The sequence below is a fragment of the Hemiscyllium ocellatum genome, chromosome 23 (assembly GCF_020745735.1).
Source record: "Hemiscyllium ocellatum isolate sHemOce1 chromosome 23, sHemOce1.pat.X.cur, whole genome shotgun sequence".
NCBI lineage: Eukaryota > Metazoa > Chordata > Chondrichthyes > Orectolobiformes > Hemiscylliidae > Hemiscyllium > Hemiscyllium ocellatum.
In genome coordinates, this window is record NC_083423.1 from 6,216,231 (window position 1) to 6,243,582 (window position 27,352).

The window sequence follows — 27,352 nt, forward strand, 5'->3', positions numbered from 1 at the left end:
ACTTTTAATTTTATACCAATGGAGTAAATAAACAAACACAAGATAGTCTAATTGTAGTATCCAGAAACTCGACTAGGAATAGGCATAAAGAAGGATGAGACTACACGAGATGATCTATTGGCTTCGAATGTCTCACTTTTGTTCGCTGCTCCTCCCTGAAACTAAGTGGTTGGACCTCTCTGTGAAGGTACTGACCATCGGTGTGTGATATGGCATTGTAACACTGAAACACTCATCTTCAACAAAAGTACAGAATTTACAGAGTGATAGTTTGTCATTTCTTACTACCCCAGAACAATGTATGTAAACAGTTATCCAAAAGAACATAACTGATCAATCTAACTATCACTCTGCGAACTCACTGAAGAAGCTTCCATACAGGGTCAATTTAAGGTCTTCTGACAACTTCACAGTTTCAACGTGATTACAGATTGAATGACTGCTGATCAAGAATTAGCAGTAATGATCTTGTTCAGATAGGAAAAAGAGGGGCTACATGATTTGCAAATAACCTTGTAGAAGGATAGAGCTATTAAAATCAAAGCATGATGGATTCCAACATCTAGAGTGGATATTTTGTAGACCTCCAATTATATTTTCCTTAAACATATCTTTAATCCAAGATGTTTAAATCAAACTAAATGTTCAAAATTGTTGCAGAAAATGTCAAATTTGAAGTATTTTAGTATTATTTTAGTCTACATTAAATCTACTTTCCATAAAGGATGCCTGTCTCTGATTATGCACTAAACACTACAGAAAATTTAAGTTCCATTACAACAGTTAACTCAACATAATTTTAAAACAGCCTCAAATGAATCAGTAACAATAGATTTTAAGATGGGGATCCAGCTACCTTTTAGGTATTCCTCAGACAGCCAAAGTTGAAGCGAGCTGAAGATCAGCCTAGGATGTAATACCTTCTACCTGGCATTCACTGGAGAGGCTCAAGTTAAAAAAAAAGTGCGATAAATAATGTCGGCACTTAGAACCATAGGAAAGTACCAAGCAAACTTAACATTTTCACTAAGTTTACAAATGCTCAAACTTGGAAGTAATGACTGAGAAATAGTGTAACACAGAAACAGATTTATTAAACTTGACCTAACAAACTCAAACTGTTGTGTCATCCCTAACTTTACTGAAATCATTAAAAGCATCAACTTATAAGATTACCATAATGGTCTCAATATCCCAAAGTGTACACTTTTAACACAAGTTCTACCTGTTCAGGCATCAATACATTTATTTAATACTTTTGACTTTTTAACTTCTATATCAGTATATAATAAATAATGAACTGTAGTGTATGTCTTCATACAAATGCACATTCATATGGACTACTGTTTTATGAATAATTTACATGAATACGTTTGGCACAGATTGCCAGATACAGGAAAAATGGTTTCAGCCTCAAATCCAGACAAGCTCAGGCAATTTCAAAATGCCAGTTCAAGCATACATCAGGGAAAGAAGATTGTAACTTAGAATTTTAAAAATTATGATGTGCTAAAATGAAGAGTCAATTTCACATCTAAAACAAAGTTATTTCATCTAGCATTTTGAAAATCATAATTTAACTTTTCCAAATTTCTTCTGTTTATGAGAAGACAGACAAAATGGAACAGACATGCTTATTAAATACATCTGTACTGCAGATATTGTGACAGTAATAAAGCATCAGAAAGCACTACTTAGTACTGATGATGCTAGCTAGTACTGGAGTGTTAAGAGTGAAGGCAGTGAACAGTATGCTGTACAAAGACAGCTGGGGGGAGGGGAGAAAGGTTTTAAGTGGATAAGCAAAAACAAAAACAAAACTTCATACAGAAGACAGTGCATAACATTAAAAAAAATCCCTTTTCCATAAGTAAGTAAATTCTTCAAAGTTTGGCAATTTAAAAGAATAATGCACCCATGCCTCCAACCTCAGCTTGTTCTTTCACAAAGATTTCAAAGTACTGATAGATAATAGTAACAGCAAGTAGGATTCCTGTTCCAGATCCAATGGCTCCCAGAAAATCTGCGAGGACTGAAAGTGCTCCGATGCAAAGCCCACCAAAAGCAGCTGCTGTAGGAATATACCTGGAGGTAAATTAGAAAGCCCATTACAAACTTGAACACAACAGCAGCTGGATGTTTTAAAACAAGATGCTGCACGATGATAAAATATTAAATGATTTATTGGTACATACGGAATCATTAATACCTGTACATTTAAAAGTAAGAGACGACACTTCATTAGCTGCAAAGCATTTTAAGGTGTCCCGAAGTTGTGAATGGTACCATGTAAATGTAATTTTTTATTATAATATATCTCAACAATATTTTAAATGTGAAGTAAACTATATTGCTTCGAAACTATCAAAATAGAGTAGATGCAGCATATCGAAATTAAAAACTGAAAATGCTGGAAACACTCAGGTGGAGAGGGAAAGCAGTCAAATTTGACCTTACAACAGAACCAGTTGATTATTTTTGATGAATAGCTGCAAACCTGAAACGTTAATACTGTTTCTTCTTTGAATGATGCTGTCTGAAATATAGATTTTGCATAGCTTATTGTACTTCATGAAAAATCATTTTTCCATTCTCAAAGAATTTGATCTCAAATTCAGTAAAATACAATAGAAAATGGTCTATCAAAAAAATGAATTATTTTGTCTAACACTCATTTTGGTTAAAACTCATTTGCAATTATTTTTGATATGAAGTATTAGACTACTTCCCAAAATAAAACAGCACTAAAAGTTGCACCGTTTGGGTGCAAATATTACAATGTATTTAAATGTAAATTTAAAAATGGACTTAGGATCTGTCGGGTCTGCATCATCGCAATAAGACATTAAACCTGAGAGATTAATGTCTTTTACTTGAGAGTTTAAATTTCAGCCTCTATCATTTAATGATTATCTCAAATTCAGAAGGTTTCCACTACAGCTACGATATTTTGAATATACAATTATCCAACACCATCCAAAAAGTTAATACTGACCTATTGAGTTCATGGACCATTGAGGTTTCTCTGTGGCCTCTCATTACCATCTGCTGCTCTTTCAGCTGTTTAGCAACCTGAAAAAAGATACATCCTGTAATGAATATTTAGCATTCTTTGCAAATGGGATTTTGTCCCCTTTTATCATATTGCTACAAACAGCAGCTTTCACATTTTGTGAGATAATTCAGAGCATGCAAAGTTGGTCTCCTCTAATTATTTCCTTTGGTAGAGAGAAGACTTGGTGTAGCCTGCTACCCCTTCCAACCTCTTTCCCCCAATCCTGGCTTCATTATGCTATTTCGGAGACACAAGTCACAATCTCCACGAGCATAGAAGAATATTGTCCAGCATCTTTCTGACAGCGTACATCATTAGAACCTGAGTATGAGAAAGCAACAGCAACGGTATACACCCAAATATTTCTGCACAACTTCAAAGTGTCAAATTTAGTACTGTACATTTGCTAAAAGTCACTTAAAAATAACTTGAGGCTTACACTAATTTACCAGATCCTGGCAAATACTTATGGAAGAGAAAGTGAACAGTTTTAAACCAAGACTCAGTATGGGAAGGATCTTGACATAGACTACAGGGAATACTGAGGAATAACAATCCCGATTTTCGTTGTTAACTTCAATACGAATCTATTTGGAAGCATGCAACCTGCTTGGTCACTTCTCTCCAGAATTACATTCCCATTCTTGACTTGCCATTCCCGATTTTGAAGTTGCATTTGAACAAGCAGATGGGTCTTCTATTTAATATCTTGTTCAAATGACAACAGCTCACACAATGCAGTACTCCCTCAAAAATGTACACAGCGCTGGCCTATATTTGGTGTTCAAAACCCACCATAAACTCATTCCTATAACCTTCTGATCCACAGTATAACCAGTTAAGCCAGGTGGACTGTGACTCAACATTGAGTAAAAAGTGAGGTCTGCAGATTCTGGAGATCAGAGCTGAAAATGTGTTGCTGGTTAAAGCGCAGCAGGTCAGGCAGCATCCAAGGAACAAGAAATTCGACGTTTCGGGCTAAAGCCCTTCATCATGACTCAACATTACTTACATCCTTAGCGGAAGAACCAGAAACGTCGATCCAGGTCTTGGAGAAGAACGCACATGATCCGAGCATGAAGATGATGTAAACAGCGACATGGATGGGATCATCAAACACAGCACTGATAGACTCCGGAGGTGAAAGATAATAACAGAGCCCACCGACAGGGTATGAGCGAGCTGGCCCACCTCCACTTACATCCTGGAAGTGATCACCAAATAAGTGAAGAGCTTTAAAACTACAACAAAACATAATACAAATGCAGGTAGGAAAACAAGAATCTTTTAATTCTTTATCTTAAACAACAAGTTTAACTTTTGTAAATTATTGTGGCAATAACCAGAAAGCTAACAAGTGTTGCTGTACAAATGTTAATATGCACCATAATCTTAAATGGAGTAAGCCAATGCTGAAGTTACTAGCAGGGATGGAGCTGGGGGAATAGCCACAATTTTTAAAAAATTACAATTAATTGGGGTGGAGATGGCAAAAACTATTTTGAATATTCGGTCACTGTTAGGATAACTAGTTAAGTACAGAATTCACAAAGTTTTTCGGTTTTTATACAGTACAACATTAAGATTGGTTACTTCCATCTTGCAACAGAACTTCCATAAACAAACACAGATCTCGATACCATCTATCAACCCCTCAGAAAACAAACAGGAAATGACATCACCACAAACCCCAGGAACCCCATCCAGGACAAACATATAAATAGAAAGCAGGAGACAATAGCTTCGCCTCACTTGGAGGTTGCCACTGATGGTGTTACCTAGCCAGGTAATGAAATGTCTGGATATCAAACCTACAGCTCAGCGAGCAAACCTACACCCTAAACCTCAACCTGAGCTACAAACCTTCACAAACCTTGCAAAAAAAGAACTTCCAAAGCTAACTAAAACATTTGCGCAAAAATAAATCACTAAAATCACACAGATTACAAAAAACTATGGCCATGAACCATCTTTAAAACTTTAATTGAAATGCTTCTAATGATTAAAGCAGTAGTGCATTTTGACATGCTGAGGCTGTTAAAAGTTTCTCACAGAAATACAAATTTGCTGGTGAGTACAAGTAACATTAAATCAATCTTGTAACAAAAAACAGCATTTTTAAGTCACAACATAGTTGGATGCGTGGGGAAATTGTTTTCTTTTAAAAAAAAGGTCAATTATTTTAAGTATACCCTTTCCAAAATAAATGTATCAATGCATTTTTAAAAGATATCTGCGATAGCAATGAACGCAGCTGTACTTCACATCAACAGTCAAAATAAATTGGTGCAGAGTTATACTTACAGCCCACTGGCCCAGCAGGTTGACCAAGAAGTTGCCACTGAATCGAACAGACAACATCTGAGAGATAACGTACAAGTTGGATACAAGAGCAGACTGAAGTATGATAGGGATGTTAGATGTATAGAACAGCTTAATGGGATAGCTGCTGTACTGTCCACGGTAGCGAGCAGACTTGATGGGTAGATCCACGCGGAATCCCTGTAAAATAAAATATTTACAGCTGTTTAGTTATTTGAATAAGTAAAAATGTCCTAACTCCCATCTATCATTTACAGCACGCATACTTCACATCTATCGTAATTGATATGACTTTCTGTACCAACAAATGAATGCTTACTCACAAAAAGAACACACTCCTGGGAACATAAGCAGCCTAGCATACTCCAGGAGGAAAAAACAGTGCAAAGACAATAACAAATTTTTAAAAATTGAAGTGGAACAATTTTATGCTGAAAATGCATAATTTCCAGTAAAACATGCAGGCCACAAGCTGTTCAATACTAACCCAAGAGTACATAAATAAAATCATCCCCATATCAAGAGACATTATTCTTACCAACAATGAAATTTCTTAATAAATTTATTTTTCTGGTATTTATAAGTAAATCTGGGCTGTGGGAGCTCGGTCACTGAGCATATTCAATACAGATATCAATAGATTTCTGAATATTAAAGATACAAGGGATGTGGGAAGGGAACAGGTATATGCTGGAGGAATATTACCTATGATCTGGCTGAATGGCTTACTCCTGCTCCTATCTCGTAAGTTCTTTAATATTAAATACAACATGAAGAACATTCCCAATAAGCTATTGATTGCAGTGTTTCTATCACAAAACCAATACAGAAACTTTGTGAAGAAATTATTTGATTCCCTATTCCATCACCATGCTCCTGGGATAAAGACAATATCAACCTCTGTCACTAGTCCACAAAAATGCTGCTCATCATCAACTCAGGATGAATGTTTAGTTTACGTTGTATGCATCAGACTGGATCCGGCTAATTCACAGAGACTCTGCTGAGATTCCCACTTGTACTCCCTCCCATTCCACCACCTGGGAGGTACAATAATCCACAGGATGATTCAGATAAGCTTTGTAAACACAATGAATTGAGAAGTTATAAAAATCAAACCACAACTTATAGTCTGAACAGAGATGAATAAATAAATACAATTCACTAGGAGCATTACACTTTTGATATTGCAAAGATGCTTTCATTGCAGTGTTACACTTTTATTTGAGCAAATGCTTAGCCTGAACTGAATCAGGCAAGATGCATGTGGCTTCTTTTGAACTTTATAATGTTGGATTTTAAAAAGAACATCTCCTTCTTCCAGACATAACCTTACCTGGAAGTAGATAACAACAGCAAACACAAATATAGTGGCAATGAGGTTCATAAGATTGGGCAGATTCTGTCGGTAGAAAGCTTCCCGCAAAGCTCGAACCTTGTCTTGTCGAGTCGCCAGCAGATGGAAGAGTGCGATCACTGCACCCTCAAATTCAGTGCCTGGACAAAGCCATAATGATGATTTGAGTCACGAGTTTTGAGTTGTAAGAGTGCTGGAACTCATTTTGTAGGGCTTCAGCTATTGATAGCTACATTAAATTTAAAAATAACAAATTAGATATTCTAACAGAGGGTTCACCAGCAAAATACAAGGCCACAGCTTACCCCTGCCAGTATTGATGGTGGTAGGGCTAAAAGCTTTCCAGACAATGGTTTCGCAGATATTTGTGGCAATGAAGAGGGAAATGCCAGATCCCAGACCATAGCCTTTCTGCAGCAGCTCATCCAGCAACAAGACTATCAACCCAGCAACAAACAGCTGAAAGACATGCACATTAAGGAAAAATTACAAAATATCTTGACACCAAGTTAATAGGTTAAAAAAGTATTTTGGCTGAAAGATCATTGATCAATTAAGCTGACCCATCTAAATGATCCCCTTTCCAGGAAAATATCCTTCTGTAAATTAACATTTGATAACCAGAAGCTAATCTTTACAAAGTTCAAGATGGAACAAAAACGCCTTTAAAAAACAGCGAGAGAAAAATATGATCAGGAGCTTTCATCATACTAATTGGTTACCATCAATCCGATTGCAACGCTAAAGAACATTCTGGGATACTTACACAGATGAGAACAAGATAAAAGTGGCCTTTCAACATGTAAAAGTTGGAAAACTGCACTGTTTTACATGTCATTTTGAGCATATTAGGATAGTTATATTATGCTGAAATATTCAAATCAAATATCCCCCACACATACATATCCACACTGGATCGTTATAAATTAGACAGTTTGAGGAGTTTTCATTAAATGTACTACAGTGCGCAGAAATAAAATTAAAATCTTGTGTTCAGTTATCACTTCATGAAAATAAGATCCTTACACCGGATGTCAATTTAATTATCACGTTGGTGCTCTCTCAAAACGCATTAGCTTTGTTTTAAAAGTTCCTCCCCTTCTGCATGTATGATAAAATTATAAAAGATTACAAACAATAGACCAGGGAAAAGAAAGCAGGAGGAATAAACAGCTGGTGTTTAATTATACTAAACAATACACAATAAAGTCAGAAATGAAGATTCATGTTGGTTAAAATAGCACTGAGAAGCATCAAAATCAATATTTCATGAAACAAACATGTCAGCTCCTGTGTTAAACAAGCAGACAATTTCCGGGAAATGCATTTGCTGCCACTTGCTTCAGGTTGGGAAGGCATTACTCAAAATCCAATTATGCAGTTATAGTCACATTTAGATGCTGACTATCTCTTGTACAAGTGCCACCTAGTAGATTTTGAAATATTCATTAAATTCATTTAAAAGCCCCTCTTCAACTTATCCAGAATTAACATTTGACAATTTGCCAAACAGTATTTTGGTTGTGTAGAACCTGAGTATTGCTTATAAAAAAGGACTTTTGGCCAAAGCTATTCATATTTCACCTTTCAGGACATTCATAGGGATATAAGTGTGAAGGAAAATAACATTTTGTACTGTACGATAAGAGTACTGATTGATTGCCAAGTGGACTCTGACTGATAGAGGAGTTCCTGTGAGAATGTTCAAGTCAGATGATGACCAATAGTTAATTACTAAGCTATGTCTAAATTTAAACCAGATAGGTTGAGGCATTGCCCTCAAATGGCTTTGTCTGTTTGTGCCCATGAGGAAGGTATCGAAAGGCACAGCTCCCTGAATGATGGTAGGGAGACAGAAAAAGATGAAACAGAAAGCAGCTCATATGACAGATAAGGTTTCCTGTGGTAGGTTCATTCAGAGAGTAAGGAGGCATGGGATACAGGGAAATTTGGCTGTCTGGATACAGAACTGGCTGGCCCTTAGAAGACAGAGAGTGGTAGTAGATGGAAAATATTTAGTCTGGAGCTTGGTGACAACTCGTGTTCTGCAGGGATCTGTTCTGGGGCCTCTACTCTTTGTGCTTTTTATAAAAGACTTGGATGAGGAAATGGAAGGGTAGGTTAGTAAGTTTGGTGATGACATGAAGGTTGGTGGAGTTGTGGATAGTGTAGAGGGCTGTTGTAGGCTGCAATGGGATATTGACAAGATGCAGAGTTGGGTTGGGAAGTGGCAGATGGAGTTCAACCTGGAAAAGTGTGAAGTGATCCACTCTGGAAGGTCAAATTTGAATGCAGAATACAGGGTTAAAGGCAGGATTCTTGGCATTGTGAAGGAAAAGACCGATCTTGGGGTCCACATCCATAGATCCCTCAAAAGTTACCACCCAAGTTGATCGGGTTGTTTACGTGTATGGTGTATTGGCTTTTATTATAAGGGGGATTGAGTTTAAGAGTCGCAAGGTTATGCTGTAGTTCCACAGAGCTCTGGTTAGATCACACTTGCAATATTGTGTTCAGTTCTGGTTGCCTCATTTTGGAAGGATGTGGAAGTTTTAGAGAGGGTGCAGAGGAGATTTGTCAGGATGCTGCCTAGATTGGAGGCAAGTCTTGTGAAGAAAGATTGAGGGAGCTCGGGCTGTTCTTACTGGAGGGAAGAAGGATGAGAGGTGATTTGATAGAGATGTACAAGATGATGAAATGCATAGATAGAGTGGATAGCCAGAGACTTTTTCCCAGGGTTATCATGAGGGAGCACAATTTTAAGTAATTGGAGGAAGGTTTAGGAGTGATGTCACAGGTCAGTTCTTTACACAGAGTGGTAGGTGCCTGGAATGCAATGCCAGCAGTGGTAGTAGAATCAAACACATTAGGGACATTTAAGCGTCCTATTGGATAGCACATGGATGATAGTAAAATGAAGGGTATTAGGTTAGTTTGACCTTAGAGTATGATAAAAAGTCAACACAACATCAAGGACCGAAGGGCCTGTACTGTGCTGTGTTGTACTGTTCTATGTTCTATTGCCAATGCTGGAGATCTGAAATAAAAAAAAGGGCTGAAGAAACTCCACAGGTTTAACATTGACTGGTTCTGTCTCTCTCCACAGATAATGTTTCAAACTGTGTTCCAAAGATGAGTGATATTGTACTTGAAATGTTAAATAATATGGCGGATGCTAGGCTGATAATACAAATGAGAACACGGCCGAATACAAAACATTCCAAGAGAAAGTGAAAATGAAAATCAAAAGCAAAGAGATATTATGAGAAGACACTGATAGCTAAAATAGAGAGGGGAGTTTTCTACATATAAATAGTAAAAGGTTAGAAAATAGGTGAGCCAATTAGGTACCAAAAAGGAAATTTACACAGAGACAGAGGGCATTGCTGAGATTATAAACTTACTTCACATCGGTTTTCTTAAGATGATGCAGAAGTCAAGCTACAGGAAGAGCCAAAAAATAAACAAGGAGAAGATACTCGATCGGTTGGGCAAATGGGATGAGGTCAGATTGGGATGTCTGGCTGGCGAGGCTCCCTGCAAGCTGCGCAACTCCATAAAACAAACAGCCGGTACAATACTTGGTACATGTAGCCTAAAGCACTGACCTGTATAATGATGAGTAGACAAATGCCAGCCCCCATCTCTGCTGGATCACCATACATGCCTGTCATTACGTATACTATAGCCTGACCAATAGTGATAATCATCCCAAATACTGCAAAGAAAAATAAAATATTCAAAAATCAGTTCCTTCAAAGCTATACATACATGTCCAATACAAGAGAAAATTTTTAAGATCTTATTTTTGGGAAGACAGTGGCAATGTCACTGCACTACTAATCCGGAGTCCCAGGCTGCTGATCTAGGTTAAAACCCCATTAGAGAAGATAGTGAAATTTGAATCAAGAGAAGTCCAGAACAAAAACCTAACCATGCAGCCATTGTCAATTGTTGCAAAATCCCTCTGGTTCACAAATGTCCTTTAGGAAAGGAAACTTGCCATCTTTACTTGGCCCAACCTACAAGCTAACCAAATGTTTTTTCTCATTTTTGCCGTGTCTGTGTGGACTGCTGAGTAGTCTAAGGGTGTATTTAAACCATATATGGTGGAGGAGGATGATGTGTGTGTGTGTGGGACTTTTAGTTATCAAGTGGCCATACAAGCATACAACTTATAGCAAACATTGTATGTGACTCCAAACCTACAGCAGTATCAGGGACTCTGAATTGTCCTCTGGGTAATTAGAGATGGGGAATAAATAGTGGCTTAGCCAGAGATGCCCAAGTATCATGAATGAATGAAAAATAGTTGCAGAAACTGATGGAAAAAAGAGAATAGTCTTTCTTAATAGCACAAAGGAAACATCAAAATATATACTAGCATTTCAAATACACAGTTACGTTTCAAAATCAATGAGACAGATTTTGTTTCGATTCTTTTAAAAATTCCAAACATTAACATTTCTTCAGATGAACAACTGAATTTCAAGCATAGAGACTTCAAAAATATTAAACAAGAGTCCAAGGAAATAGTGCGAGACCACTGATGACCAGGTCAAAAGTGTCATTTAAAGCAGTCTTCAGAGGATGGGGTGGTGGTGGGGTTTGGGAATAGAAATTCAGCTGAAAAGTGTCTGTGGGCATGACTTCCAGAAATGGAGTGGAATGAACAGATACTTTCTTTCACCTAGCCTCTCGAGTAAATTTTGAAGGTAAATTGAAAGATGGCTCCAGACGTATGGTGGACAAGGCCATGAACAGATGAAGGTTAAAGAGTTTAAATTTGGATGTGTGGTGGCCTCAAAGTACAGATCAGGAGAGCACTGAAATACATGACACTAAAGATGACAAAGGCATGGAATCTGGCTACAGCAGAAGGCATACAGGGGGTGTTGGTGAAGGCATACCATGTTGGAGAAATGAAAGCTGGTAACTCTCTTTATGATGGCAAGGAAATGGGGTTTGAACATCAACTCTGGATCAAATACGATGCCCATAGTGAATTTGATCTGGTTCAACCAGAGATGGAAATCAGGACCCACTCCTCAAAGGTAATCTGGAATTCTAAATTCTTACACTTTTGAGCTCCATTGAATAGTGCTCGATCTTTTGGCGTGTCACCAACTTCGATGATCTTTGCTCCAGCCAGTAGCTGCATAATTAGACCAGAGGTTACAATTGGAGAGATACCCAGTTCCATTAAGGTACCTGCAAACATTAGCAATTCAATAAGAAACATCATAAATCACAGTAAAAAACAGTTTATGTCAGCGCAAATCAATTTTGCTGAAGTAATTAATCAGCACGTACAATGTGCCCATTCATGTATTAATAAATCAAGAGAATTTTAGCCATTCGCAAACAAGGTCTCCAACCAATTACTTCTTTCCAAGGTCTGATGCAGTTCCAACAACCATCACAATCGAGAACAGATTAATACCAGTTATTTAGCTCAAAGCTGCTATTGGAAATTTGTTTACAGCCCAAATCATGCCCCTTTTTGTACATATAACAACTGCATTTCAGCATCCTTAGCTATTTTTGAGAGATGCAATTAAGACATTAGATAAAGCATCTCTTCCATTGAAACGCCTCAAAAAGAGGTGAATTTAACTTTGCAACTAATACTGGACAGCACATTAGAAAAGGCACAGAGCATGATCTGTAAACTTTCTCCAGGATAGCCCTTCAACTGGAATTTGAATTGTTTAAATACAAGTTAACCTATTTTAATAAAACCTACCCCTGTTGGACGCCAGTATGACTCTCATCCAATAGAATGGATCAGCTGAGTCTGATGACATGATGCCGAACAATGGTATCTATAATCAACAATGAGACATTAGTGCGCTTCAAATATTGTTTGTATTGAAGAAGCTAGCCAATTTCTAAAACGAGTGCACTTACCTGACAGCATACTAAGAAAATGAAGAGTGTGATAGCTGTCCATAATACTTTTTCCCTGAACTGGATCTATGGGATAAACAGATGTTAAAGATCATGGTTTTCAAAAATCCAAGGCACAATAGGCAGTCTCCATTACTGTTTGTTTTATACTTTCAAATATTACACAGCAGTTACCAAATGGGGTAGGAAAGCAAAGTAACAGTTGCCTTGATAATAAGCTGAAGGTTATCTTTGCATTTCAGGGTAATCCCAAGGAAGTCAACACTTCGGGAAGGAGAGAGCAGGACTGCATAATCTGACGTTGTCCTGTCTGACGTGGCAATTCTGTATCCCTTAGATGTCATACTATTGGCAATAAGAATGTGTCAGCTGTGCCTCAGTTAATAGCACTCTCATCACTTTAGTCACTAGGTTTCAATTCAATTCCCACTTCAGCAATTGAACACACAATCAATGCCCGACACTACAGTGTAGCACTGAAATAGCACTGCATTTTTATAGGTACTTGACAATCAAAGTACTCTGAAACATCAGGGTTGTGACAAAGCACCGATGAAAGTCAGTCTTTTTCTAAAATGAGACAGAAAGAGATTCACAAACACAACATAAAATGTAACACTATTCCGTTAAATCTGTTCCTGCATGCAACTTGGCCTTTTCAGGCCAAGAGCAGACTCAATGGGTTGAATGGCCAACTTCAAGTCTTTTCTCTTGAAACATTCAGCAGTTCATATTAAGTCACAACACAAAGAACTTTCAAATGAAAAAGAGCAAAACATACGAGTGTTTTCTGTGTCATGCTCTAGCAACTGGAGAAAGCTAAAAAAAAATGGCTGCTAAATCATTAGTTAGTCTGATATTTTTTGTGTGCACCAGTTTATACATACAACAACGTAACAAGTAAAAAATAGTGGACAGATCAGATAAGGAACCTTCACCTTTAAAACAGGTTTTTTTTAAAAAAGAAGTTTAAGGATACTCCCAAAGAATTGCAGAGGATTCAGAGATTGGAATTCCTCTCATTGCCAACAAGGTCAGATACTCCTTCAGGACTTTTGTACAAGACACAGAGGCAATCGTCTTTAGTCCAGGGTACTGCAGATATGGTCTTCATGGCTAATCAGATCCAGGACAAATGTTCGGAGCAAAATCCAAAAATGTTCAATGCCTCCATCAACCTGACCAAAGACTGCCTTACGAGAGATTGATTCAAATTGGCCTGAATTCACTGCAGTTTAGTAGGATAAGAGGAATCTAACTGAAATGTAAAGTTCCAACAGGACTGGACAGATTAGATGCCAGGACGAAATTCTCTCTGGTTGGAAATCTAGAACACGGGTCACAATCTAAGGAGATTTAGAACTGATATTAGAAAAAATGCCTTCACTCAGAGGGTTGTGAACCTGAGAATTGTCTCCCACAGAAGGTTGCAGAGGATATTCAAGAGATAGATGCATTTTTAGATATTAATATCAAGGGACATGGGAAGAAAGTACGAACACAGGTGCTATGCTATTGGGAGAAAGTTATGATTGCAGATGCTGGAGATCAGAGTCAAGATTGTAGTGCTGGAAAAGCACAATAGGTCAGGCAGCATCTGAGGAGCAGGAGAATCGACATTTTGGGCATAAACTCTTCATCAGGCTGAAGAAGGGCTTATGCTGGAAACAATGATTCTTCTGCTCCTCAGATGCGGCCTGACCTGCTGTGCTTTTCCAGCACAACACTCAACTGTTGAGCTATTGGATCAGCCGTGATCATATTGAATGGTAGAACAGCCTATTTATGCTCCTAGGTTCTGTGTTTCCTTTCTCTAAATTGTGATGCCCTATGGTTTAGACAGAGAAACTTAGTATTCCTCATTCATAACTAAAAGCAAGAATCTAAATTTAGCGGATAATAGGGAAGGCAAATGGAACAAATGCAATATTACACGTGGGAGGATTTGCTAAAATCATACGAGGCAGCTGAAATACCAGTTTTGGGCCTCTTATCTAAGGAAATATAGTCTTGTACCAGGAGCATAATTTCACAACACGAGCTGCCCATTTAAGGCAGAGGTGAGGAAGAACTTGTTCTTTCGAAAAGTGGTGAATCTGTGGAATTCTTTACCAGACAGAGTTGTTCACTGGGTTAAGTATAATTCAAGGCTGAGATAGATTTTTAAATCTATAAGGGAATCAAGGATAACAGGGAAAAGGCAGGAAACTGGAGTTGAGAATGACCAGATCTGCCATGATCTCATTGAATGGCGAAGCACTCAATGGGTTGAATGGCCTATTCCTGCTCCTATGTATTATGGTCTAGTGTTTTGGCTACCCATTAAAGGTTGTCATCCCCTTGAGACTCCTGTATAACAATATGATTGCTGCTATCCTGAGTAAAGACTCAAACTGACACTTTTTACATCCAGACCAGGGTTAAACAAATTTGTGGTTGTCCCCATCTTGTTCATCATCTAAGTGTCAGCACCCACATCAGAGAGGACGTACTATCTAGTGTCAGTGTTCTAGATCATCTGGACAGGAAGCTCTTTAACCTTGGTCACTTCAGGTAAAAACTAAGCTCACCGCTGTGAATATCTACAACCTTCAGTTTGTGGAAGACTGTTGCATGATGGCTCACTTGGTACAGGTCATGTAAAGGACATTCAACTTTTTCAACACTTCAAAGACGATGCTTGGCCTGTCCTTAACCATAATCAAGACGCAAGCCCTCCAACCTTCCTCGGGCCAGTTCAGCATTCTCTGCATCATCTGCATGGACAGGGCAACTCAAACATGTGTAGCACTTCCCACAACTTGGTAGCCACCTTTCCAAAGGGAATACAATCAAAGACCAGCACCCAGTCAACTGGGCTAGCAATTCTTCCTTCAAGCTGTGACGATGACTGACAACAAGAATCCGTGGACGTCATCAAAAGGCCCTGATCTACAAGACTATTGACTGCTTTGTAGTAAATCACACTTTGGGAGGAATAGAGATGTATACTATTGTTGATCTGTAGCACAAAGGGACTCAGCAGTTGTAGTTCAGAATTCTCGAGTTTAACATTCAGGTACAATTGCGTTTGCCTTCATAATTGCCAATGTCAGTATTCATCTTGAAGGGGCTAGAATACAATAGCAGAATTGCACTGCTGAGGCTGTACAAGGCTCCAGTCAGCCTTGGATTACTGTGAGCAGCTTTGAGCCCAGTATCTAAGGAAGAATGTGCTGGCTGTTGATTGCTTGGCATGACACTTCCTGACCGATCAAGGCACAAGCCACTTCAAGGCTCAATGACTCAATTGCAAAATATAACAATGGTGGCAGAAAAAGATGAATGCCAACCCATTTATCTAGGCTGTAAATCCCATTTCCCCATACAACAGGCACCTGCTGCAGAAAAACCTTTGGATCCAAAATTGAACTTTACAGTCATGTGAAGATTCACCTAGCCAGACAAGAGACATCCTCGATTCTGGAGAACAGTAAATTCAATTATGATGTGTCTGTGACTTTAGTAATAGATACAGAAACAGTGTTCCAATTCCAGTTGGGTAGATAGTTATGCAGCTTTGACTGCATATTTTCGGTTCAGGTAGCTGGAAATCAGGGCAGGAATTCTGAAACTGCCGATTCAAAGCTAGAAACAAGTCAGCAGCTGACAACATTAATCTAAGCAGCTAAGGATGACAGCCAATGGCTGTTTCTGAATCTAAATATTGTATATTGACAACCAAGTGACTGCCATAAAACAGGAACTTAAGCCATAACTCAAAAATGTCAATTAAACAAATAAACGTGTGCCTAACTAAGCCTAAAATTAGTTAAGGAAGCAAATTTAAAACTTATCCTTTATCATTATAGTTATACAAAAATATGAATGTAACTTTCAGGTGTGTTCCATAGTCATGTCCAATGTGACCAAAATTGTAATTTTTTTCAGAACTGCTATTTCACTCCATCTTTGCAGTTAACAAGTAAAAATTTGATCTGAGAGCGTAGCAACAGAAATTACAAATTTCTCGCCAATACCTTTAAGAAAAGTTGTGCTTGCAGCCAACAGATTGCTTTGTAAATTATATGACTCAATGGAAATCTTTTCTTTTTCTCTCTTTTCCCCCTCCTGAACACCAAGGGAATGAGTATAGGCAGTTTTACTTATCCCTAAGGAAAAAGCATTTCCACCAAGTGTTGGTGAATTCTGCTGCAAATTTAAAACAGTGTATTTAAAGTATTTGCATACAATGTAGTTTCCATTATAAAATCTTCCATTTGAAGAATTCTTAAAACTTAAATCAGGGAGTCCAGAACTAGAGGGCATAGATTTATGATGAGAGTAGAAAAACATAAACGGGACTTCAGGGGCAACTTTTTCACGCAGAGGGTACTGCGTGTATGGAATGAGCTGCCAGAGGAAGTGGTGAAGGCTTTAAAAGGCATCTGGATGGGTATATGAATAGAAAGGGTTTAGAAGGATATGGACCAAGTGCTGACAAATGGGATTAGATTAGGTTAGGCTGTTGAAGGAACTGTTTCCGTGCTGTACATCTCTAAGTCTCTACGATCTGATGACAAACTCAGGAGATTGTCACTGATGACACATCAACACAGGTGATGATATTTATAATTTTGAGCTGAATTTACTTTTCCAACAATACACACCATTCCCAGATCAAAAACACAGACAACCAACCAATTTCCAAGACTGATCGCTTTAATTTCCAAAACTATAGGTTTTTTTTTAAATTCACTTGTGGGATGTGGTCGTTGCTGATTGGCCAGCATTTATTGCACATCATTAGTTGCACTTGAGAAGATAATGGTGAGCTGCTTTCTCGAACCGCTGCAGTCCATGTGCTATAGGTTGACATACAATGGGGGTTCCAGGATTTTGAGTGGCATGGAAGGGAACTTACAGGTCATGGTGTTCCAATGTGTCTGCTGCCCTTGTCCTTCCAGGTAGAAGTGGTCGCGGATTTGGAAGATGCTGTCTAAGGATCTTTGGTGAATTTCTGCAGAGAAACTAGTAAATAGAACACACTGCTGCTACTGAGCGTCACTGGTGGACGGAATGGATACTTCAGGATGTGGCTCCAATCAAGTGGGCTGCTTTGTCCTGGATAGTGTCAAGGCTTCTTGAGTATTGTTGGAGCGGCACCCATCTAGGTAAGTGGGGAGTATTCCATCACACTTCTGACTTGTGCCTTGTAGATGATGGACAGGCTATGCGGAGTCCTGACTCCGCATATTTGTTACGGGATTCCAAGACTTCAGACTACAATTGTACCACTGATCTTTGTGGTGAATACAGCGGAGTTGCTGATCAATGGTAACTCCTATATGTTGATAGTGAGGGATTCAGTGACAATAACATCACTGAATGTCAACAGAAAGTGGTTAGATTGTCTCTTACTGGAGACAGTCATTGTTTAGCATTTGTGATGATGTTAGTTACTTAACACTTGACAGTCCAAGCCTGGATATTGTCCAGGTCTTGATGCATTTGAACATGGACTGCTTCAGTATCTGAGAAGTCATGAAAAGTGATGAGCATTGTGTAACCATCAGCAAATATCCTCACTTCTAATCTTATGAATGGAGGGAATGTCAACAATGAAGCAGCTGAAGATGGTTAGGCCTAGGACATTACCCTGAAAAACTCCTGTAGAGATGTCCAGGAGCCAAAATGACTGACCTCTAACAACCACAACCACCTTCCTGTGTATGAGGATGACTCCAACCAGTAGACAACTTGCCTCCAATACCCACTAATTCCAATTTTATTTGGTGCCTTGACTCCACACTCAGACGAAAGTATCCTTAATGTCAAGGCTGTCACTCTCACCTCACCTCTAGAATTAAGTTCAGTTGGCTAAATGTCTCACCATGCATGAGGTTTTGGAGAAGCCACTACTAAGCCTGGTTTGTTGCCCGGGCCACGTGTTAGCGAGGCAAAGAATAGGGAGAGAAAGGAATTGAACACGTGGCTACAGGGATAGTGCAGGAGGGAGGGTTTTGGATTCCTGGATAAATGGGGCTCTTTCTGGGGGAGGTGGGACCTCTATAAACAGGATGGTCTTCACCTGAACCAGAGGGATACCGATTTTCTGGGAGGGAAATTTGCTAATGCTATTCAGGTGGGTTTAAACTAATTCAGCAGAGGGATGGGAACCTAAATTGTAGTTCAAATATACAGGAAGTTGAGAGTAGTGAAGTCAGAACTAAGATTTCAAGATCGCAAGAAGGCACCAGCAAACAAGAAGTTGGCTTAAAGTGTGTCTACTTCTATGCCAGGAGCATCTGGAATAAGGTGGGTCAACCTGCAATATGGGTTGGTACCTGGGATTTTGCTGTTGCGGCCATTTCCAGAACATGGATAGAGCAGGGACAGGAATGGTTATTGCAGTTACAGGATTTAGATCTTTCAGTAACAGAGAAAATTGTAAAAGAGGGGATGGTGTGGCACTGTCAGTCAAGGACAGTATTATGGTTGCAAAAAGGACGTTTGAGGATTCATCTACTGAGGCAGTCTGGGCTGAGATTAGAAACAGAAAAGGAACAGTTACCCTGTTGGGAGTTTTCGATAGGCTGCCAAATTGTTCCAGAAATGTACAGAATTGGATAGCAAAGATGATCCTCGATAGGAGCGAGAGTGAAAGGGTAGTTGTTATGGGGGACTTTAACTTTCCAAATATTGACTGGGTATGCTATAATACTTTAGATGGGTCAGTTTTTGTCCAATGAGTGCAGGAGGGTTTCCTGACAGTATGTAGACAGGCCAACAAGAGGCAAGGCCACATTAGATTTAGTACTGGGTAATGAACCCAGCCAGGTGTTAGATTTGGAGGTAGGTGAGCACTTTGGTGATAGTGACAACTCTCTATGATTTCATGACAATTAAATTGTGTTTACTTTAGTGATGGAAAGGAGTAGGTATATACCGCATGGCAAGGGTTATAGCTGGGGGAAAGGCAATTATGATGCAATTAGAAAAGATTTAGGGTGCATGGAATAGGGAAGGAAACTACAGGGGTTGGGCACAATTGAAATGTGCAGCTTATTCAAGGAACAGCTACTGTGTCTCCTTAGTAAGAATGTACCGGTCAGGCAGGGAGGAAGTTGCCCAGCACAGGAGCTGTGGTTTACTTAGGAACTCTTGTCAAGAGGAAGAAGGCAGCTGATGTTAGGTTGAGAAGCGATGGCTCAGTTAGGGTGATTGAGAATTACAAGTTAGCCAGGAAAGTCCTAAAGAAAAACCTAAGAAGAGCCAGAAGGGGACATGAGAGGTCATTGGCAAATAGGATCAAGGAAAACCCTAAGGCTTTCTATAGGTATAGCAGAAATAAAAGAATGACTCGTGTAAGATTAGGGCCAATCAAGTATAGTCGTGGGAAGTTGTGAGTTGAGCCAGAGAAGATAGGAGAAGCGGTAAGTGAATACTTTTCGTCAGTATTCACACGAGGAGAATACTGAGATACAGGCTACTAGACAAGATGGGATTGAGGTGTATAACGATGTGGTGTTAGCAATTCTGAAAAGTGTAAAAATAGATAAGTCCCCTGGGCTGGCTGGGATTTATCCTAGGATTTTATGGGAAGCCAGGGAAAAGATTGCGGAGTGTTTGGCTTTGATCTTTATGTCATCATTTCCTACGAAGGGCATTTGCCTGAAACGTCGATTTCGCTGCTCGTTGGATGCTGCCTGAACTGCTGTGCTCTTCCAGCACCAGTGATCCAGAATCTGGTTTCCAGTATCTGCAGTCATTGCTTTTACCTACAGGAATAGCGCCAAAAGACTGGAGTTTAGCAAATGTTGCTCTCTTGTTCAAGAAGGGGAGTAGAGACAACCATGGTAATTACAGACCTGCAAGGCTTATTTCTGTTGTGGGTAAAAGTGTTGGAAAGGGTGATAAGAGATAGAATTTATAATCATCCAGAAAGGATGAAGTTGAGTAGGGATAGTCAACACAGTTTTGTGAAGGGTAGGTCATGCCTCCCAAACCTTATTGAGTTATTTGAGATGGTGACCAAACAGGTGGATGAGGGTAAAGCAGTTGATGTGGTGTATATAGATTTTGGTAAGGCATTTGATAAGGTTCCCCAATGTAGGCTATTGCACAAATATGATAAAAACAATGACTGCGGATGCTGAAAACCAGAGTCTAGATTAGAGTGATGCTGGAAAAGCACAGCAGTTCAGGCAGCATCCGAGGAGCAGTAAAATCAACGTATCAGGCAAAAGCCCTTCATCAGGAATTCCTGATGCTGCCTGAACTGCTGTGCTTTTCCACCACCACTCTAATCTAGACTATTGCACAAATATGGAGGCATGGGTTTGAGGGTGATTTAGTGGTTTGGATCAGAAATTGGCTAATTGAAAGAAGACAGAGGGTGATGGTTGATGGGAAATATTCATCCTGGAGTTCAGTTTCTGGTGGGATACGACAAGGAACTGTTTTGGGTCCACTGTTGTTTGTCATTTTTATAAATGACCTTGATGAGGGCATAGAAGGATGAATTAGTAAACTGCAGATGACATGAGGTTTGGTAGAGTTGTGGATAGTGCCGAAGGATGTTGCAGGTTACAGAGAGGCATAGATAAGCTGCAGAGCTGGGCTGAGAAGTGACAAATGGAGTCTAGTGCAGAAAAGTGAGAGTTGATTCAATTTGGAAGGAGAAACAGGAATAAAGAGTACTGGGCTAATGGTAAGATTCTTGGTAGTGTAGATGAGGAGAGAGATCTCAGTGTCCAGGTACATAGATACTTGAAAGTTGCCACCCTGGTTGATAGGGTTGTTAAGAAGGCATACAGTGTGTTAGCTTTTATTGATAGAGGGATTGAGTTTCGGAATCATGAGATCACGCTGCAGCTGTACAAAGCTCTGGTGTGACCACATCTGGAGTGTTGTGTAGTTCTGACCAACGCATTATAAGAAGATGTCGAAGCTTTGGAAAGGGTTCAGAGGAGATTTACTTGGATGTTGCCTGGTATTGAGGAAAGGTCTTATGATGAAAGGCTGAGGATTTGAGGCTGCTTTCATTCGAGAGAAGAAGGTTAAGAGGTGACTTAATTGTGATATATAAGATAATCAGAGGGTTAGATAGGTTGGACAGTAAGAGCCTTTCTCCTGGATGGTGATGGCTAGCACGAGGGGACATAGCTTTAAATTGAGGGGTGATAGATATAGGACAGATATCAGAGTAGTTTCTTTACTCGGTAGTAGGGGCGTGGAACGCACTGCCTGTAACAGCAGTAGGTTTGCCAGCTTTAAGGGCATTTAAATGGTCATTGATAGGCATATGGACAAGAATGGAAGGATAAATGGGCATCAGATTAGTTCCACAGGTCTGCGCAACATTGAGAGCTGAAGGGCCTGTGCTGCACTGCAATGGTCTATGGTCTATAACTCAAGCGGTAAGGTTGCAGGTTTTGCCAATTAAGATATTTGAATACTGATTTGCACTATTTGCTGGCATTTACTATTTCAAGCAGATTTGCAAAAGAACTTACTTGCCACGTATTTTATGATCAAAGGCATGGCAGAAAGATACAGGTGAGAAGTCAATTCGAACACACCCATTCAGATATAAAAATACCCTGAAAATGATACTTCCTACGGAGAAACCAAGAGCATAGATCTGGTGGAAGCATATTTAAACTCCTTGCATATGTAAAATTAAAAAGGAACACAAACTGAAATTAATTTACCTTTCTTTCCGGTTTCTGGATTTCAGGTAGAACAGCACAAAATGGCTTGATGACTTCTAAAAATTTAACTGCAACAGAAAAGAACATTAAAACTTGATTGACTTAAAAAGGCTATAAACTAGCTATAGACTCAGTCTTCCTTTTGTTTCTAAAAGATTCTGCAACAATACTTTCACTTTTCTTTCACAGTGACAGAACAGAAATCTGAATAGTACCAGACAAAAGCAGAGACACTGCCAATTATTCAGTTCTTCACATTGCGTGGGATTGCAAAGGAAACTGATAACAGAGTTCTTACTTTTTAAAAAAGGATGAGAATATGAACTGGGGCTGCAGAAAAGGTTCGAAGGATTTATGGGTTCTTTCTCTCCACGCAATTTGGGAGTTTGCATTTAAAAAATCTTGCACTGAATCCTACACATACCTGAAATCTTGCACAGTTTCAGGTATGCCACATTCCACCAGGTATTCTCATTTGTCAGAAACCATCTATTGGTAGGAGCTGGTTCTCAACCTCAAGGTAGCATTAAACCCTAATCTTCACATCATCACTGTCAGTGATGCAGTAGTAAATATACAACACACTAAAGTTGCAAAGTGTGCATCTGAATTCATTTTCAAATAAGCCAAGTACCTCATGGCTGCCTGAACGACTCTTTAGTGAGCCACTCCTCAGGTCTGGACCCTCAATCAAACACAGTGTAACAAAAACAGAAACTTCTGGAATTTCACAGGTCAAGCAAAATCTAGGGAGAAACAGTTACCGTTTCAGGTATATGGTGACCCGGCATTGTATTATGCTTTTGTAAAAGTTATTGAGTACTAAATAAGACCAGATCTTTCAATTAATTTAGTCTTTCATTTTACTACCCTGCAATATTTTAAACATTTATGTCACTTCGGCAAAGAATACACATAAAAACTGGTATTGACTGCAATTTTCCAAGCCTTCTGGGGCAGAGCATTCCATACACCCACCACTCTCTGGGTGAAGAAGTTTCTCCTCAACTCTGTTCTAAGTGGCCTACCCCTTACTTTTAAACTGTGTCCTCTGGTTCGGGACTCACCCAACAGCTGAAACACGCTTCCTGCCTCCAGAGTGTCCAATCCTTTAATAATCTTATATGTCTCAATCAGATCCCCTCCCAGCCTTCTAAACTCAAGCGTATACAAGCCCAGTCGCTCCAATCTTTCAGCGTAAGATAGTCCCGCCATTCCGGGAATTGACCTCGTGAACCTACGCTGCACTCCCTCAATAGCCAGAATGTCTTTCCTCAAATTTGGAGATCAAAACTGTGCACTATATTCTAGGTGCGGTCTCACCAGGGCCCTGGACAGCTGCAGAAGGACCTCTTTGCTTCTATACTCAATTCCTCTTGTTATGAAGGCCAGCGTGCTATTAGCTTTCTTCACTGCCTGCTGTACCTGCATGCTTGCTTTCATTGACTGATGTACTAGAATACCTAGATCTCGTTGTACTGTCCCTTTACCTAACTTGACTCCATTTAGGTAATAATCTGCCTTCTTGTTCTTGCCACCAAAGTGGATAACCACACATTTATCCACATTAAACTGCATCTGCCATGCATCCGTCCATTCACCTAGCCTGTCCAGGTCACCCTGTATTCTCCTAACATCCTCCTCACATTTCACCCTGCCACCCAGCTTTGCGTCATCAGCAAATCTGCCAATATTACTTTTAATACCTTCATCTATATCACTAATGTACGTTGTAAAAGGCTGCGGTCCCAGCACTGATCCCTGCGGCACACCACTGGTCACCGCCTGCCATTCCGAAAGGGAGCTGTTTATCACTACTTTTTGTTTCCTGTCAGCCAACCAATTTTCAATCCATGTCAGTATTTTGCCCCTTATACCATGTCCCCTAATTTTGCTCACTAACCTCCTATGTGGGACTTTATCAAAAGCTTTCTGAAAATCCAGGTATACTACATCCACTGGATCTCACTTGTCCATCTTCAGAGTTACATCCTCAAAAAATTCCAGAAGATGAGTCAAGCATGATTTCCCCTTCATAAATCCATGCTGACTCTGACCTATCCTGTTACTGCTATCCAGATGTGTCGTAATTTCGACCTTTATAATTGACTCCAGCATTTTTCCCACCACTGAGGTCAGGCTAACTGGTCTATAATTCTCTGTTTCTCTCTCCCTCCTTTCTTAAAAAGTGGGACAACATTAGCCACACCCCAATCCGCAGGAACTGATCCTGAATCTATAGAACATTGGAAAATGATCACCAATGCATCCACGATTTCTAGAGCCACCTCCTTCAGTACCATGGGATGCAGACCATCAGCCTTCAGACCTAACAGTCTCTCCAACACCATTTCCTGCCTAATATAAATTCCCTTCAGTTCAGGTCCTTCAGCTACTATTACATCTGGGAGATTGCTCGTGTCTTCCCCAGTGAAGACAGATCTAAAGTACCAATTCAACTCTTCTGCCATTTCTTTAGTCCCTGAAATAAATTCACCCGTTTCTGTCTTCAAGGGCCCAATTTTAGTCTTAACCATTTTTTTTCTTTTCACATACCTAAAAAAGCCTTATCTATCCTCCTTTATATTTTTGGCCACTTTACCTTCATACCTTATTTTTTCCTTGCGTATTTCTTTTTTTAGTTATCCTCTGTTGTTCTTTAAAAGCTTCCCAGTCCTCCGATTTCCCACTCATTTTTGCAATGTTATACTTTTTCCCTTTTGTCTTTACACGGTCCTTAACTTCCTTCGTCAGCCACGGCCACCTTTGCCTCCCCTTAAGATCTTTCTTCCTTTTTGGAATGAACTGATCCTGCATCTTCTGCATTATACCCAGAAATACCTGCCATTGTTGTTCCGCTGTCAACCCTGCTAGGATATTGCACCATTGAACTTTCGCCAGCTCCTCCCCCATAGTTCCCCTTATTCAACTGAAATATTGTCACTTCTGATTCTACCCTCTCCCTTTCAAACTGCAGATTAAAGCTTATTGTATTGTGGTCACTACCTCCTAATGGCTCCTTTACTTCGAGGCCCCTGATCAAATCCAGTTCGTAGCATAACACCAGATCCAGAATTGCTTTCTCCCTGGTAGGCTCCAGCACAAGCTGTTCTAAGAATCCATCTCAGAGGCACTCCACAAACTCCCTTTCTTTGCGATAGGCCAATTTCAGCTCCTTATTCAACTTACAAACTACATCCAGGCTACTATTTGGGGGCCTGCAGATAACTCCCATTAGGGTCTTTCTACCCTTAGAATTTCTCAGTTCTATCCATACTGACTCTATATCCCCTGATTCTAGGTGCCCCGCACAAGGGACTGAATATCATTCCTTACCAACAGGGCTACCCTACCCCCTCTGCCAGTCAGTCTGTCCTTACGATAGCACGAATAGCCTTTGGTTCAAAAGTAATCCCTTGGCAGTAAAAAGGACAAGATATCCTGATAGCTTGACAATGCGAATGAGAATGTGAATGATACTCAATAATTTCTTCACAAATAAATGCATTATCAATATGTCAATTAACATAAAATTAAAAAAAGGCCCCTGTGGAGCAGTAGTGTCCCTACTCCTGCACTGTGGAGGCCCAGATTCAAGTTCCATTTCCTCCTGAGATGTGTAATAACATCTATGAGCAGATTGATCAGAAAAATAGAAAAACAATTTAAAATAAGTAGTAAAAGTAGGGTCTTTTTAGCATAGTGGTAAGTCCTTGCCTTTGAACCAGGTGCCCTGGCTTCAAATCCCACCTGCACATGAGCTGTTTAATTATATCTCTGAACATCAAAAGCAAGTAAAAACAAGATGCAGGTGGACACTTCATCAACTTTCAAACAAGAATGCTACAACCTCTACTCTGAAGGTCAAAGAAAACTGTGATTTACGTAGCATGGATTCACAGTTATTGTTAAGTATTACGAAGTGAATCTGGATTTTGTCCAATTACTGCAGTTGAAAGTCACCGTTCCAACAAAGGGCAGTCATGTTGAAACGTTTGTGGTTCCTGTCTGTACAAATACTGCCAAAGCTACTTAGTATTTCCAGCATTTCCTTTTAATTTCAAAATAGGAGAAAGTGAGAACTGCAGATGCTGGAGATCAGAGTCGAACTGTGGTGCTGGAAAAGCATAGCCGTTTAGGCAGCATCTGAAGAGGAGAGTCGACGATTCGAGATCAAGCTCTTCACCAGGAAGAGCTTATGGTCAAAACGTCGGTTCTTCTGCTCCCCGATGCCGCCTGACCTTTTCAGCACCACACAGTTCGATTTTAATTCCAAATATCCAGCACCCACAGCATTTTATTCCAGGAGGCAAGTCAGCATGGAGTGGATACAATGAGGATTGAATCAAACAGATACACGAATAAAATACCAACACATAACCAACAATGAATGAATATGTAGCTGTCAGTTTTCCTCAATGGCGGTCTACCTCTCGCCATCTCAATGACGTTTACCCAGACAGCACCCCAAGTAGGGTCGAGTAAAGGTGCACCAGTCCCTTACCCAAGGAGGACTAAAAGCTCACCAACTTCCATCCCCCAGGGAGAGGGAATATTTAGTGACGCCCCTCTCCCTCTCTCTCTCTCTCTCTCTCTCTCTCTCCCAAGCCGTAAACAGTTAGTAATTCCTGGGGAGTAAATACTAACCACCCCCTCTCTCCCTCCCTAGGGAAGATAAATATTCACTGCCCTCCACCTTCCCCAGGGGGTGAGGTTGTAAATACTCACTGGCCATGGCTGCTGTTCAGCTCCAGCTGTTTCCAGCCGGGACCACGTGATCGCCGGTGTGGACACGTGACTCCCGTTGACAGGGCAATCAGGAGCGCGCTCGGCCTTCCCTTGATGGCGGTTTAATTACGGCCCCCCCGTCCTCTCCCAGTTGCCAGTGATTTAATCGCTGCCCTCTTCTCATGCCTCCCCCGCCCAGTTGCCGGTGCTATTTCTGTTTGTGTTTTTGCCCCAGATACATGTCAGCATAAAAATCGCTCCCTCCTGAATGCCGACTTCCCCGCC

At 39.9% G+C, this 27,352-nt stretch overlaps 1 protein-coding gene across 1 annotated transcript; it reads right to left on the minus strand.

Annotated features, from left to right (window-relative positions):
• Positions 1-1,111: 1,111 nt before the first annotated feature.
• LOC132826645 (protein transport protein Sec61 subunit alpha) lies at positions 1,112-27,352 on the minus strand. The gene is made up of 12 exons (XM_060842625.1): positions 27,068-27,352; positions 22,340-22,407; positions 12,645-12,710; positions 12,481-12,559; positions 11,814-11,945; positions 10,343-10,452; positions 7,040-7,193; positions 6,714-6,874; positions 5,360-5,557; positions 4,068-4,259; positions 2,996-3,072; positions 1,112-2,085 (listed from the first exon to the last, which is right to left on the minus strand). Exons 1-12 carry the CDS (start codon positions 27,072-27,074, stop codon positions 1,899-1,901), a joined length of 1,431 nt encoding a protein of 476 aa, XP_060698608.1. The 5' UTR covers positions 27,075-27,352; the 3' UTR covers positions 1,112-1,898.

Bases quoted from the DNA above. Each gene is read 5' to 3' on its own strand.
- LOC132826645 (XM_060842625.1), bottom strand. The intron at 7,194-10,342 runs GTCAGTGCTTTA...CATGTCTTTCAG, and splicing joins GTCTACTCATCATTATACAG to CTGTTTGTTGCTGGGTTGAT. The intron at 5,558-6,713 runs GTAAGGTTATGT...TTTATTTTACAG, and splicing joins CTGTTGTTATCTACTTCCAG to GGATTCCGCGTGGATCTACC.